We start from the raw sequence: 13,409 nt of genomic DNA on the forward strand, positions 1-13,409 counted from the left end.
TCAATTTTGTTCTGCTAATGTCTTTTTTCGTTCTTGGCAAATCAACAGTTGACATCTAAATATGGAGACACATTAGAAGATAAACTTAGATGTTTGCGACACTGCTTCTCAGTGTTAAGATGGACAGCATATCAAAACCTTTCACTCCAAAAAACAGCTAGTGGAATATGTGACTGGATTGAACTCTTGATTTTACAAGATTTATGTACAAACGGAGAACAAGTACGAATAGCTAACAGTAGCAGATGCAGAACAAGGATCAATGAGACTTGATGATAAGATCAAAAGATTACTCCATAACGAGCTGCATATGACGATTGAGATCTTTGAGATAAGTTGTGTTACTGTAATCGTCGAAATCACAAGCATCCAGCATTAATGATCTTCCTCCCGTTGATTTTTGCTTCATGTCTATTGGTTCATTCTCGCCTTTCAACAGCTGAACAGCCTGTATAGTCCAAGAATTTACAGGCATTCGGGTAAATCTCATCTTGTACTCATAGATGGTTGTTTTGCATGCATTCAGTAACATCATGCACCAAATCATATTGTTTGCATAATGCTAGAGCTATTAGATATGAAGTTGAAATCAATTAAAGTGAGGTTTCGTTTCACATCCTCGGTAGTATTTCTAGTCATTTCAAGTTTGGACAATAGGATGAGTAATTCTAGTTGTCTAAGGATTTCCAAACTGATTGTCTAAGGACAATAGGATATGGTTTTCAACTTGCAAACAACGTGTAAAAGATAAAGACATACCCGTTTCATGTTGGGACGCATGTTTGGCAAATGATGAATGCATGTAGAAGCTGTAAACATAGCTCTTTTCATCTCAACAATGTCGTAGGCATCGCCTAGACGAGGATCTGCTAATTCCTTGATATTGTTCTTTTCCAGCATTGGTTTTGCCTATGCAAAATAGCAGCAGATATGAATATTTCTTCAGAAATTCAAAATCTAGAGGCAAATCCAAGATTCAGAATCTATGAGTTCAAAATGAGGTAATCTTCTTATATGTATACGCTTTAAACTTTTTTGGCATATGTATATATTTTTCGAGTCAAAAAGTAATGAGTTTAGTTGTACCCCTGCATCAAAACAAGTTCGTCCAAAGAATGTGTCAATTTAACAAGACCATACCCACATCACAAGACTCTGTCTGGATGAATCAACAGCACGACGACCAGTAATAAGTTCCAATAGCAGAACTCCAAAGGCAAAAACATCGGTCTTCTCATGAACAATTCCATGCATAAAGTACTCTGGTGCCATATATCTGAGAACCAATTATGTCATATTTTCATCAGACCAACAATTTGTAATGAATGATTGAATGAACCCATTTAAAATGCAGTTGTGCTGAACTTTACATACCCAAAAGTTCCTTCAATAGGGGAAACAATATGATGAGCCCATTTTTCTGGCAACCACTTTGCAAGTCCGAAATCAGATATCTGCAACAATATGAAATTATTCATTACACGCGAGTGAGTTGAAATTGTTCATTACAAGGTTTTTAAAGAAAAAACAAGAATGAAAACCTGAGGTTCATAATCTTCAGTAAGTAGAATGTTAGAGGCTGTAATATCTCTATGGATTATGCGCCTTTGGCAATCAGAATGAAGATAACGCAATCCTTCAGCTACTCCAACTGCCACTTTATATCTTATTTTCCATTCAAGACACTCTTCTCTACCTGAAAAATGCTGAGTTCTTCATTTATCAGTCAAACAACACCAACATCCCAATTCACCTCATTACATTTTATACTTCATTAAATGATACATGTCCTAGTAATAAAGCATTAGACTAGAGATCAATATCAAACAACCATAGTTTATTATTCCCGTGAACTGTGTGACCACCTCATCAAAAACCTAAAAATGTTTGAAAGAATACACTTTTTATTGCTTAACTGGTAAAGTTGTTGTCATGTGACCAGGAGGTCACGGGTTCGAGCCGTGGAAACAGCCTCTTGCAGAAATGCAAGGTATGATTGCGTTCAATACACCCCTGTGGTCTGGTCTTTCCCGGACCCCGCACATTGCGGGAGCTTAGTGCACCAGGCTACCCTTTAATTACATTGTGTCTCGACACGCTGCCCTTGATTCTTTTTCATGAGCCAACTATTAGGAAATATATTTTATTTTTTGTAACGGTGATTTGAATGACGACCTCTACTCTGATACTATATTTAATTGTTTGACCACCTCATCTAAAAGTTTAAGCTTTTAGAGTGATATTATCCAATCCAAAACTTGAAGGCGGCTTGAAGTGGCCTCGTACATTATGATGAGGGACTGGTGTATTTTCTAACAATTTCAAGAGAATTATTCAGCAACAAAGTTGAGGCTTGAGAGAGAGAAATACAGCACCGTGTAGTACAGAAGCAAGGCTGCCATGTTGCAAGTATTGAAGAACAAGGTGCAAACCACCATCAACACTGAAACCAATTAACTTAACAGCATTAGGATTGTTGATATGAGCAATGATTCCTAGCTCAGATAAGAAGTCTCCAACTCTGTCCTCATCATTCTTTTCTTTCTTTGTTATTTTCTTGACTGCTACAACTTGTCCATCAGGTAAATGTCCTTTGTACACTTCTGCATGTCCTCCTTTGCCAATCAAGTTATCTGTCACATTTCCAAGGTATAAAATCAGTAGAATATTTAGCATAAACTACGTGCAAAGTTATTTGATGTTGGCACTTCTATTTTCAAGTAAGCGTGCACATTATGCAATCTAATTATAAGACTATACTCCCTTTGTTTTAATTTATGTGAACCTATTTTATTTTTAGTCTATGCCAAAAAGAATGACCTTTTTTCCTATTTGGAAACAATTTACCTTTATGCAATGATTTATAGCCACACAAAATATATGTGCCTCATTTTACACCACAAGTTTAAAAGCCTTATCTTTTTTTTTAAACTCTGTGTCCAGTCAAATGGGTTCACATAAATTGAAATGGAGGGAGTAATACATTTCCTTGAAAGCAACATATTTTAGGTAAAATTGTGAGATTCTTGAAAAAACTTTCTTTTTGTATCCGGACCAACTTAATTATTTCACTGGGTATCTCACAACATTATTGGGTTAAAATGAGGATAAAGATCAATTTTAGCCCGCGGGCGAAATTATTTATATTTGGTAGCTGCAAAAGTGTATAAAATTTATGTATTTTCTTGTATATAACATACAGAAATATATACATATCCAAAAAATATATAAAAAATTATACATTTTTCATCTATTATTTCGAGAGCGGCTATATAGTGCCATTTTTCCTAAAAATGACTACGAAGATTCACATAGATAGATAGAAATCACCTAGCATTTTTTATCATGGTTGGAATTTGAATCAAGTTTTCTATATTTTCATCCCTTAGGAGCTTGTGGAATTCTTGGACAATTGGACCATTCATTTATTTTTTTTCTTTTTGAGTCAATAATAATGGCAAGAAGCTGCAGGCATGTGCAGATGAGTACACTTGCAGCTGCTCAGCTGCATCAACATGGCCTTGGAGCAGAAATTTCAAACTTGAGGGGACAAATTGAAACATCAAGGCCCATAGACAGTAATAGAAAAATTAAATACTCCCTTTTGTTTCAATTTAGATAATACAATTTCATTGTTGGCAATGACACATTTCTACAATTGAATAATTTAATTCTAAATTCTTTATTTTTCTCATTTTACTCTTAATGAGAAGCTTTTCTAACCACATTTATTCGGAATTTCCGACCAAGATTACCAAATTTCCACCTTCCTAATAAAATTAGTCAAGTCTTTACTAATTTGCCACCTTCCTGATATATAATATTCCTAAACTGTTGAGTACAATGAGGTTTCGGGTCTAAATTTCAGTGACAGGAAAAATATTAGGTGGTTTCTTCTTATCTATTCAATCTTTGGTGGATAGTGTTACTCGAATCTTGTACAGATGGGAAGTCGTAGATAAAATTAATCGAGGTGTATACAAACTGATCAGATAATACGATTTCAAAAAAACTCCTAAATAAGAAAAGACCTTTAAGCATTTTTCTGTTTGGCAGTGAATAAGTAGATCCCCACAAGTCACTATCACTTTGATTATTGTAATAAAAATCTTGAGCAGTCCATGTTTACTTTTCTGCTATGGCTAAAGAAAAGTAGAAGATCAAGTACAAGGCTGCTTTGACTAGTGAGAAGTGGGGTAGTTGAATTCCCTGAACCCAACATTATTAAAAAAACTAAAACTTAAATGTGAACTTATAATAAAGCAGGCAATAGCATGCGGCCTTAAAATGCACAAATAGTACTCTTCATATGTCCCATACCTGTCTAGGCTCTTGCTTCTAAATTCATTATGTAAAAGGCAACAGTGCTAATATTGTCTTTTATGTATAAATAAAAGTACCTCGACAGGTCTTGAATTCGAGCCACGCCGGAACAAAAGTATAGAAATACTATAGATCCTCCTTATTTGACGGGGAATTTAAAAAAAAATATTTTTGAAGTTTTATTTCTCAAAGGCGGAACGTTGGAACAACGGAGAAACGCTATGCATTTTTACACGTGATGTCTGTGATGCCTACTCCCTCCCGTCCACTTTAATTAATTTTTTGATTGTTTTATATATATTAAGGAATCTACATTTTAACATTAATTAATAATAAAATTGATTATATTAATCTTAATTTGTTCATTGAAACTATAACAAATATTACTATGCTCTTTATTCAAACTGCAACTTTAACAAAAGGAAGCTAATTCATTCTAGATATCTGAAAAAATCAAATATTATGAACCACAAAAAAAATATAAAAGCATCAATTAAAATAAATCGGAGAGAGTATGGCGAAAAACGGGAGGATGAAAATGAATCAAGAAAAAAATGAACCATACGTATTATGGGTTGTGACAAGTAGAGCAAGGTTCAAAATGTTAGAGCCAATCTTTTAATGAGGGAGGTAGTGTAAAATTTTCTTTCTAATGTATTTAAATCTTATAAATGAAAATTTTGTGATTTAGAAGAAGGATAAGGATGTTAATAAGTTAAAGTTTTGGGTGGAGCAGTAGTAAAGTCTTGTCTCTGTCAAGAAAGAGTCATACCCCAAATCTAACTGTTCCATGTTATAAATAGCTGGGAACTTTTTAGGTTTGTAGTAACCCCACAACTAAAAACTTTTTATTAATTAAATTAAATTTATTTGACTCAATTAGCATTTGCTACCGTACAACACTTCAACAGTTCTACATTCCTTCCCAAAATAGACCTCAATCTCTTCAAATTTCAAATAAAATTATTTATTTATTTTGGGCAATAACCGGTGTGTTTCTTGAAAGAACATGAAGGAGAATACGAAACAAATTAAATAAAAAGAAAAATCTGCAAATTTCCAATTTCAATAACTCAAACAAAAAAAATTTAGTAAAAAAAAAAAGTAGTTCTTTTAAAAAAATAGAAAAAGGTCCAGATTTTTATAACTCCCAATTGTTTTAGCATCCCAAGAATAAGTGGGAACATAAAGCAAATTTTCAGCGAAAGGTAATACCAATACCTATAAGCATAAGTAATTTTGAATAAACCAACAAAATATACTAAAAACTTAAAATTATGTAACACTAAAGCATAAATAATTTTGAATAAACCAACAAAATATACTAAAAACTTAAAATTATGTAACACTAAGGTGTATGGGCTAAGTCAATAAAAGAAAAACTATGAAAATCATGATCCAAACTATAGCACATATAAATAAAGTAATTTGAAGGGGACATTCGAGCAACGGTATAATTATCTTCGCTCGTGTGATTTCTGCCGCGGGTTAGAGTAGTAGAAGCTCCTAATAATGCTTATATTATGGTAGGTTCTCTATATCATACCCTTCGAGTTGCGGTTTATTTTCGGATCCTGCTTCAATGCAAGATGATTTATGCATCGAATTGCCCTTTATAAATATAAGTAATGTGTTTTTTCTCATCTATCTAAATCTTACACACACTAGTTATGCTGGCAGACGGTAAATAAAATGGCTGTCCGATGAACTAAACTCCCACTATACTGAGGGTTCGAGAAAGGGTCGGACCATGAGGATCTATTGTATGTATTATTATCCTGCATTTTTGCAAGAAATTGTATTTGTGCTCGAACCCGTAACCTCCTAGTTACTAGGTCACATGACAATAACTTTAGTGGTTACGCCAAGACTCTGGCGGAGAGAACGTAAATATCTAATAAAATAGTTAATGCGCGTACAAGTTGACATAAACATCAAAATTATTTAAAAAAATTACTAAAATTATTATAGATTTACCTGGAGTGAAATTATCAGTAGCTTGAGCAAGTTCATCAAAGCTAAAATTCCTCCAAGAAGGCTTAGGCACAACAAAATCATGGCAATCAATTCTATCTTCTTCTGCACTTCGAATTCTAGCCAGCAATTTCCTCTTTATATTTTTCTTTGGTAGTAAATTTTCATATCCTCCAAATAATTGTATAGTCGATAATCTTCTTATAGACTTTTTCTTCATTTGATCAAAAAAATTCTTAAAACTCAACCCTTGTCCCGCCTCCTCTCCTCCGCCATCTCCGCCACCGGAAACAGCCGTTTTCTCGCCGCCGGGAGACGGAGATGACCCGAAACTGCTGCTTCTTTCCCCGCTGCTAATGCTGCTGTTGTCGGAATCTGATGTCCCTGAGATATGAATTTCCAAAACTGCCCTTGGTGATGACTGATCATCTTTGGTTTTTTTGTCCTTTTCTCCATTTTCTTCTTTGCCCTCCAAAATTTCTATTTCTACTTTTACTTCTACTTCTTCTTGTTCCTTTTCTGCTTCTTCTCTCTTCATTTCTTCTTTTTCTCCATTTTCTTGAACTTGTACTGCACTTTCACCTACAAAAATTCATATAAGAGAAAAAAAATCAATTTTTCTCCAAATTTTTTGCACCACCAACATAAGCTTATACGTCGAGACGGATCATTATACATGAAAAACTACTAAAATTTCAACAAATATTATATTCTGAACCTATAATTATAAACGTATAATGAGTTGAGTGACGTAAACATAAAAACAGAAAGACAGAACCCATCATGTTTAAATTCTGAATCGACCTTTATTTACATGCGTAAAAGGTTCAATATTTAGAAAAAGGTTTAATATAAATACACATAAAAAGGAAGAAAAATGAAAGGAAAAAAAAAGGGAAAGGAAAGAACCTTCCATGGTATATTTGGAGATGTTGTGTTAAACACAAATGAATAAATTTGAAGAATTTGCTATGAAGCAAATGAAAAGGAATTTAGAAGAATTAGAACATATTCTATGAAGGTTTACATTTGAGGTTCAATAATAATTCATAATTCTTCTCCCCTAAGAAGAAGAGAAAAAAGAGAGAAAATGGTATATCTTAAAGAAGTTGTTATTCTTATTTGAAGAAAAGAGAGGTTGAGGAGGAAACAGAGGAGAGAAAACCGGCTATGTTGTACTTGGAATAATATTATGTGTGCTTACATTTATTTATACGCTAATGGAATGCAAATACTATAATTAATTAGTAATTATAAAATTTGTGGGGGCATGAAATCTTTGCCGTTGGATTTCGACATACTTGATTTGCTTTGTGTTTGATGAAATCTTAGCCGTTGGAGTTGGACATTCTTGATTTTTGGCGCAACTAACGCTATGTCTATTGTCGGGGAAAAAATCAAATAACGAACCCAACTAACTTGATGTAAATTTTAGAGAGTTTGAAGGGTATTTTAGGTAGAAAATATTTTGAATGGTGGAGTACGTATATTATCCTTTGTTAATTTTTTTTAATGCTTATGTGTTTGTGGACCGTGTAATAATATTTATATCATCGGGTTAAGTTGCTTAAACAAAAGTATAGTGATATCATCTGAATGTAGTAGTTTTAGGTCGAACTTTGTATATGTATTAAAAAATTTACCATATAAGTATAAATAGCTGATTTCGAACACGGTAAATCAAAGGAGTTGTCGTCGAGTCTCGAACTCGAACACATAAAAATTAAATTCTGAATCGGTCTCTCTAAATTATTTATAGCAAACTCGATTGGTAACTTAAAAAATAGATAAATTATTTAATAGAACAAATTAAACTATATTGATGTAACAAATTATATTGGCGGAATGTTTAAATTTAAACCAATTTTAAAATTAGGTCTTATAAGCTTGAAAACAAATCTCGAGACATGTCAAAATAAGTCAACATCTTCGGTAGTAGTAATTTTTTTTGTATCTTCATAGGTATGTTGGGACAACATCATAGGGATATCAAAGAGATCTTGTCTCCTTGTGAACATTTCCAATGAATTGCTAATTTTCTAGTAGTAATAAAATTGAAAAAAATTATTGGTACATGAACGAGATTAATTAAGATAAAAAGTTTTCGTTTCTTAATGGGATTTCTAAAACTATGAATCTCGTGTACATTGCATTTAGTTCGTAGGATTAATTAAGACCATGCACATTCATATGAAACTACATGTGATACGCTTCTAATTTAACCACATAACAATACAGCAGTTTAGACATGAAACAAATGTGTTTATACATAATAGAGATACATGGTCGGAGCCAAAATTATTTTTTATATGTATATACAATAACAATAACAATCCAGTAAAATTTCACAAGTGGAGTCTGGAAAGGGTAGAGTATACACAGACTTTACCCTCACCCCAAAGGAATAGAGAGGTTGATTCCGATAGAGACTTTGGCTCTAGAAGACGAAAAGAGATAATATATCAGTATCATCAACAGAAACCATAAAAATAATAACAATATCATAAGGACCAGAAAATAGACGAAAAACAATAACAATAACAAATAAATAAGGTTCGGTAATATGAAAAATGGAAAAATTGTGTGGATCCAATATTAACCGATAAATTGTGTGAATCCAATATTAACCGATAGCACTCTAAGACACAACATTATTTTTTATATCTATATAATGATGTTGAATTCCGTTGGCTTTTTCATGTGTTTACTTTTAATGATGCAAAATTTGTAAATAGAAGTAATTTAAAGTAAAATAGAAGCTATCTGTAAAAAGGAAAAAAGAAGAAGAATAATTCAAGTTATACAGATCTAAGATAAGGAGAATCATGATTTCGAGTTCATTCTGGTAGTTGTACCCCATTAATGATAAAACCACTCATACTGTGAATTAGTATTAATTTAACAATCTCTTCCAAGCTAAGATCTCGTTTAAAGCAACTATGCATAAATCATTTTTCACATAGACAATCTCAAAGTGAAGGGATGAGGAATGTTAATTAATAAATATTGCACGGGACGCCTTATTTGGTCGCCCCCATTTAACTTATATCATTTTTTAAATTTTTTTTAACTTTTACTCACTTTTTAAACAACTTCATCCTCCTTCCTTCTTTCCTTCCTCCTCCTCCTCCTCCTCCTCCTCCTCCTCCTTCTTCTTCTTCTTCTTCTTCTTCTTCTGTTGTTGGTGCTGCTATGAAACTCTCAGTTCATGGGTGATTGTCATAAGTATGTTTATCAGATTATTTAAAAATAAATTATAAATAATTACGTAAGTTAGTAGACAATAATTTGTGAATATTTCCATGTACGGGAAGTATAAGGTCACACTTAGTGATTCTTTTCATGATAATTCTGTTCTTTTTACGTTTATTATTTCCAAAATTTTATGATTTAGATATTGTTGGCAACCTGACTATTTTATAGTAGTCTGATTATGACAAAACTAATGAATCCAGGAAAAAAAACTTCAGCTTATTTAGTGCTGAAGTTTTTACAAATGAACTAAATAACTTCAGCATCTTCTACTGAAGTTTTTGACTAATGAATCCAGGACAAAAAAAAACTTCAGCTTATTTCGTGCTGAAGTTTTTACAAATGAACTAAATAACTTCAGCATCTTCTGCTGAAGTTTTTAAAAAAGTTTAATGATAAAACTAATGAATCCAGGACAAAACAACTTCAGCTTATTTCATGCTGAAGTTTTTACAAATGAACTAAATAACTTCAGCATCTTCTACTGAAGTTTTTGAAAAAGCTTAATGACAAAACTAATGAATCTAGGACAAAAATACTTCAGCTTATTTAGTGCTGAAGTTTTTACAAATGAACAAAATAACTTCAACATCACAAAACTTTAGCTACTAGAATGCTTAAGTTCAGCAATTACAAATAAAAATTTCAGCAAATTGTGATGCTCTTAAATTGAATTATGTGTTCTAAGGCTTTGAAAACCTCATTTAGCATTACCTTGATTTGCGTGCACAGTCCGGGCGCGTAGCCGGAAAGCCTAAGTATGAAAATCTGTGAAAAATGATAAGTTTTGATTATAAAATGAGCTAATTTGACTTCAGTCAATATTTTGGGTAAACAGACCCGGACCCGTGATTTGACGGTCCCGGAGGGTCCGAAGGAAAATATGGGACTTGGGCGTATGCCCAGAATCGAATTCCGAGGTCCCAAGCCCGAGAAATGAATTTTTAAAGAAAATTATTTTCTGAAATTGTTTAAAGGAATTTTGAAATGAAGTTGGATTAGAATATGATGGTATCGGGCCCGTATTTTGGTTCTGACGCCCGATACAGGTCTTATATATGATTTAAGATAATTCTGTGGAATTTGGTGAAAAACGGATGTCATTTGACATGATTCAGACTTAAATTGCAAAAAAATTGATGTTTTAAGAGTTTGAGAAAAATTCTTTGATTTTGAGGTTTAATTCATTGTTATTGAGGTTATTTTGGAGATTTAATTGCACGGATAAGTTCGCATGATGTTATTGAGTTAGTACGTATGTTTGGTTAGGAGTCCCGAAGGCTCGGGTGTGCTTCAGAAGGTTTTGGACTTAAGAAAAGTTACAGGTTTTAAGCTGTTGGTTTTCTGATATACCCTTCTTCGCGTTCGCGGGAGGACCCTCGCGAATGCGATGTATTAATTTTTGCTGAAGGAAATTCCTTCTACGCGAAAACCCAGGTCGCGAATGCGAAGCCTTGGTGGGCCTTCACTTCACAAACGCGATCCTGGCACGCGAACGCGAAGGCTAATTGATCCTGGGCAGGGGTGGGGCATTTGACCTACACGAACGCGATCCTTTGCATGCGAATGCGAGGCTTGAGGAGTTTCTTCTCCGCGAACGTGAACCATTTTCCGCGAACGCGAGTGGCCTGTCACGAACGCGATGAATATTTTCGCCCAGTTATTTTAAAGGACCAGAAACAGTAGCATTACGGGATTTTCACAAAAACTCATAACTTCTTCATCTAAACACCAGATTGAGCGGTTTTTGAAAGAGGATTTCACCACCAATTCATAGGTATGTAATCTTAGACTCATTTTTCTTCAATTTCCATTAACACCCATTAGATTTCTAGGCTTAAATCATGTGATTAAGGGTAGAAAACTAGGGATTTGGTTAGAGTTAGGGCTTTTTGATTATTTGGGAATTTGACCTCGTTTTGGGGTCGGATTTCAAAATAAATTGTATATTCGGGCTTGCGGGTGAATGGGTGATCGGATTTTGGTCCAAATCTCGTGTTTTGACCCAGCGGGCCCGGGGTCGATTTTTGGATTATTGGGAAGAATGATTAGAAAGCTATAATTAAGTATTGGAATTGGATTGTTAAGCATTTATTGATGTTATTAAGTCGATTATGTATAGATACAATTGATTTGGAGCTGAATTCGAAAGGAAAGGCGGTGTTTGAGGCTTGAGTTGGCCATGGAAGTTTGAGGTAAGTGTTTGGTCTAACCTTAGCTTGAGGGATTAGGAGTTGTGTCCTATTTCCTATTTGCTTCTTGTTGAGTACGACGTATAGGCATGGTGACGAGTGTCTATATGTTGGTGTCGATCATGACCGTGAGTCTTAAATTGATATTTTTTGTGTTCTTAAATGATGATATGGATGCTTAATTGGTGATTCCCGATATTGAGCAAGGATTTAGTTTGTTTTCGTAGAAATTACTGATGATTTAGTATTGGTGTTAACTGAGATGAGTAGGAGTTGAGTCAAGATTGGTTATAGTTGATCTCCCTTGTTGGGACGTATATACTTTCACTGTTGAATTCTCTTGCCGGGATAATGTAGTTTATTTTTGATCCCTTGTCGGGACTCGTGGTACAGTTGAGTTTAACGTATATAAATATATTGGATCGGGTTGCACGCCGCAACAATGTTATATATATAGGATCGGGGTGCACGCCGCAACAATGTTATATATGTAAGCACGTGATTTTTGCCCTATGAAAGAATTACTCCCAAAAAATTCAAAATAAAATGATTTTTCCTTGGTGTGCAATTTTGAGAATTTTTGTGACATTTTTGGATAACTATTTGTATTTGTATGTGCATGTTTATTTGTTAAATTAATAAAAAAATATAAAAATATGTCGCATTTTTGCATGTAGGATTTAATTCTACAATTGTTAGTAATTAAGTTTGTTTTACAAAAATTAAAAATTACAAAAATAGGCATCTTTTGCATTTTTAGCATTTAATGTCCAATTGTACAATTTTATGCTTAATTATTACTTAATTGTGCGTTAATTTTTATTGGGAGTTAATTTGCGTTTTTATAACTTAATTTAATTCTATATAATAATTTAAGGATTTTTAGAATTTAGTTTTAGAAAATAAAAGAAGAAAAAAGAGCAAAAATACAAAGAAAAATCGGATTGGGCCACTTTTTCAATTGTAAGCCACAGGCCCAAATAATTGCCCAACCTTCCCCATGACCAGGTCCATCTCCACACGGGTTGACCCGGTCCGCCCCATAACTCCAATACCCAACTCCTCTTCATTTTTTATTTTTCCCAAAACATAACAAAAAACAGAAAAAGAAAACAAAACCCTAAAAACCTAAGAAATCCATCCCCCCCTCCTCTCTTTCTCTCTTCTCCTTCCCATCTCCAAAACTCTAAGCCTCTCCAATGGCTGCCCGAGCCTCCATCGTCTTCTCCTTCACACCCAAGTTGACCCCCCGTCCGCCATTAAAACCAAGCGACCACCTTCGAGCTTCGTCTCGACATCCATGGCAGAAACAACCAACGTACATGGTTGCTTCTGCTGCGTCCAGACCCAGCTGCTTCTGCTTCATCTTCTCCGCCCTCACGACCACTGGATCAACACCACGACCACGTCGCACAGCCCTGCCATGGACGACCACAAGTTCGTCGACGTGAGTTGCTTCTGCGCGCAGTGTCGTCTCACAGCCCTGCCATGCTCGTCGTCTCCAAACGACCAGCAGCAACCAACCCGTCGTCTCTAAGCTTTGCCATCATCGTCCATGGCTGCTACTATTCTTCTCCATTGATGCCGCTGCTGCTCCGTCATGCTGCTACTGCTTCATCTTCTTCAGCCTGATCCAGCAGTGTTACTGTTGCTGCTCCGTCGAGCTCC

At 34.4% G+C, this 13,409-nt stretch overlaps 1 protein-coding gene and 1 long non-coding RNA gene across 2 annotated transcripts; one reads left to right on the forward strand and one right to left on the reverse strand.

The window, feature by feature from the left end:
• Positions 1-158: 158 nt before the first annotated feature.
• On the reverse strand, positions 159-7,478 carry LOC104219511 (receptor-like cytosolic serine/threonine-protein kinase RBK1). The gene is made up of 8 exons (XM_009770205.2): positions 7,207-7,478; positions 6,301-6,879; positions 2,376-2,633; positions 1,542-1,696; positions 1,375-1,454; positions 1,141-1,276; positions 760-909; positions 159-448 (listed from the first exon to the last, which is right to left on the reverse strand). Exons 1-8 carry the CDS (start codon positions 7,211-7,213, stop codon positions 290-292), a joined length of 1,524 nt encoding a protein of 507 aa, XP_009768507.1. The 5' UTR covers positions 7,214-7,478; the 3' UTR covers positions 159-289.
• Positions 2,517-3,694, forward strand: LOC104219509 (uncharacterized). Its single transcript, XR_709293.2, has 2 exons — positions 2,517-2,649; positions 3,472-3,694. It is a non-coding gene; the product is annotated as an uncharacterized lncRNA (long non-coding RNA).
• Positions 7,479-13,409: the final 5,931 nt, after the last annotated feature.

The sequence above is a fragment of the Nicotiana sylvestris genome, chromosome 5 (genome assembly GCF_000393655.2).
Source record: "Nicotiana sylvestris chromosome 5, ASM39365v2, whole genome shotgun sequence".
Taxonomy (NCBI): Eukaryota; Viridiplantae; Streptophyta; class Magnoliopsida; order Solanales; family Solanaceae; genus Nicotiana; species Nicotiana sylvestris.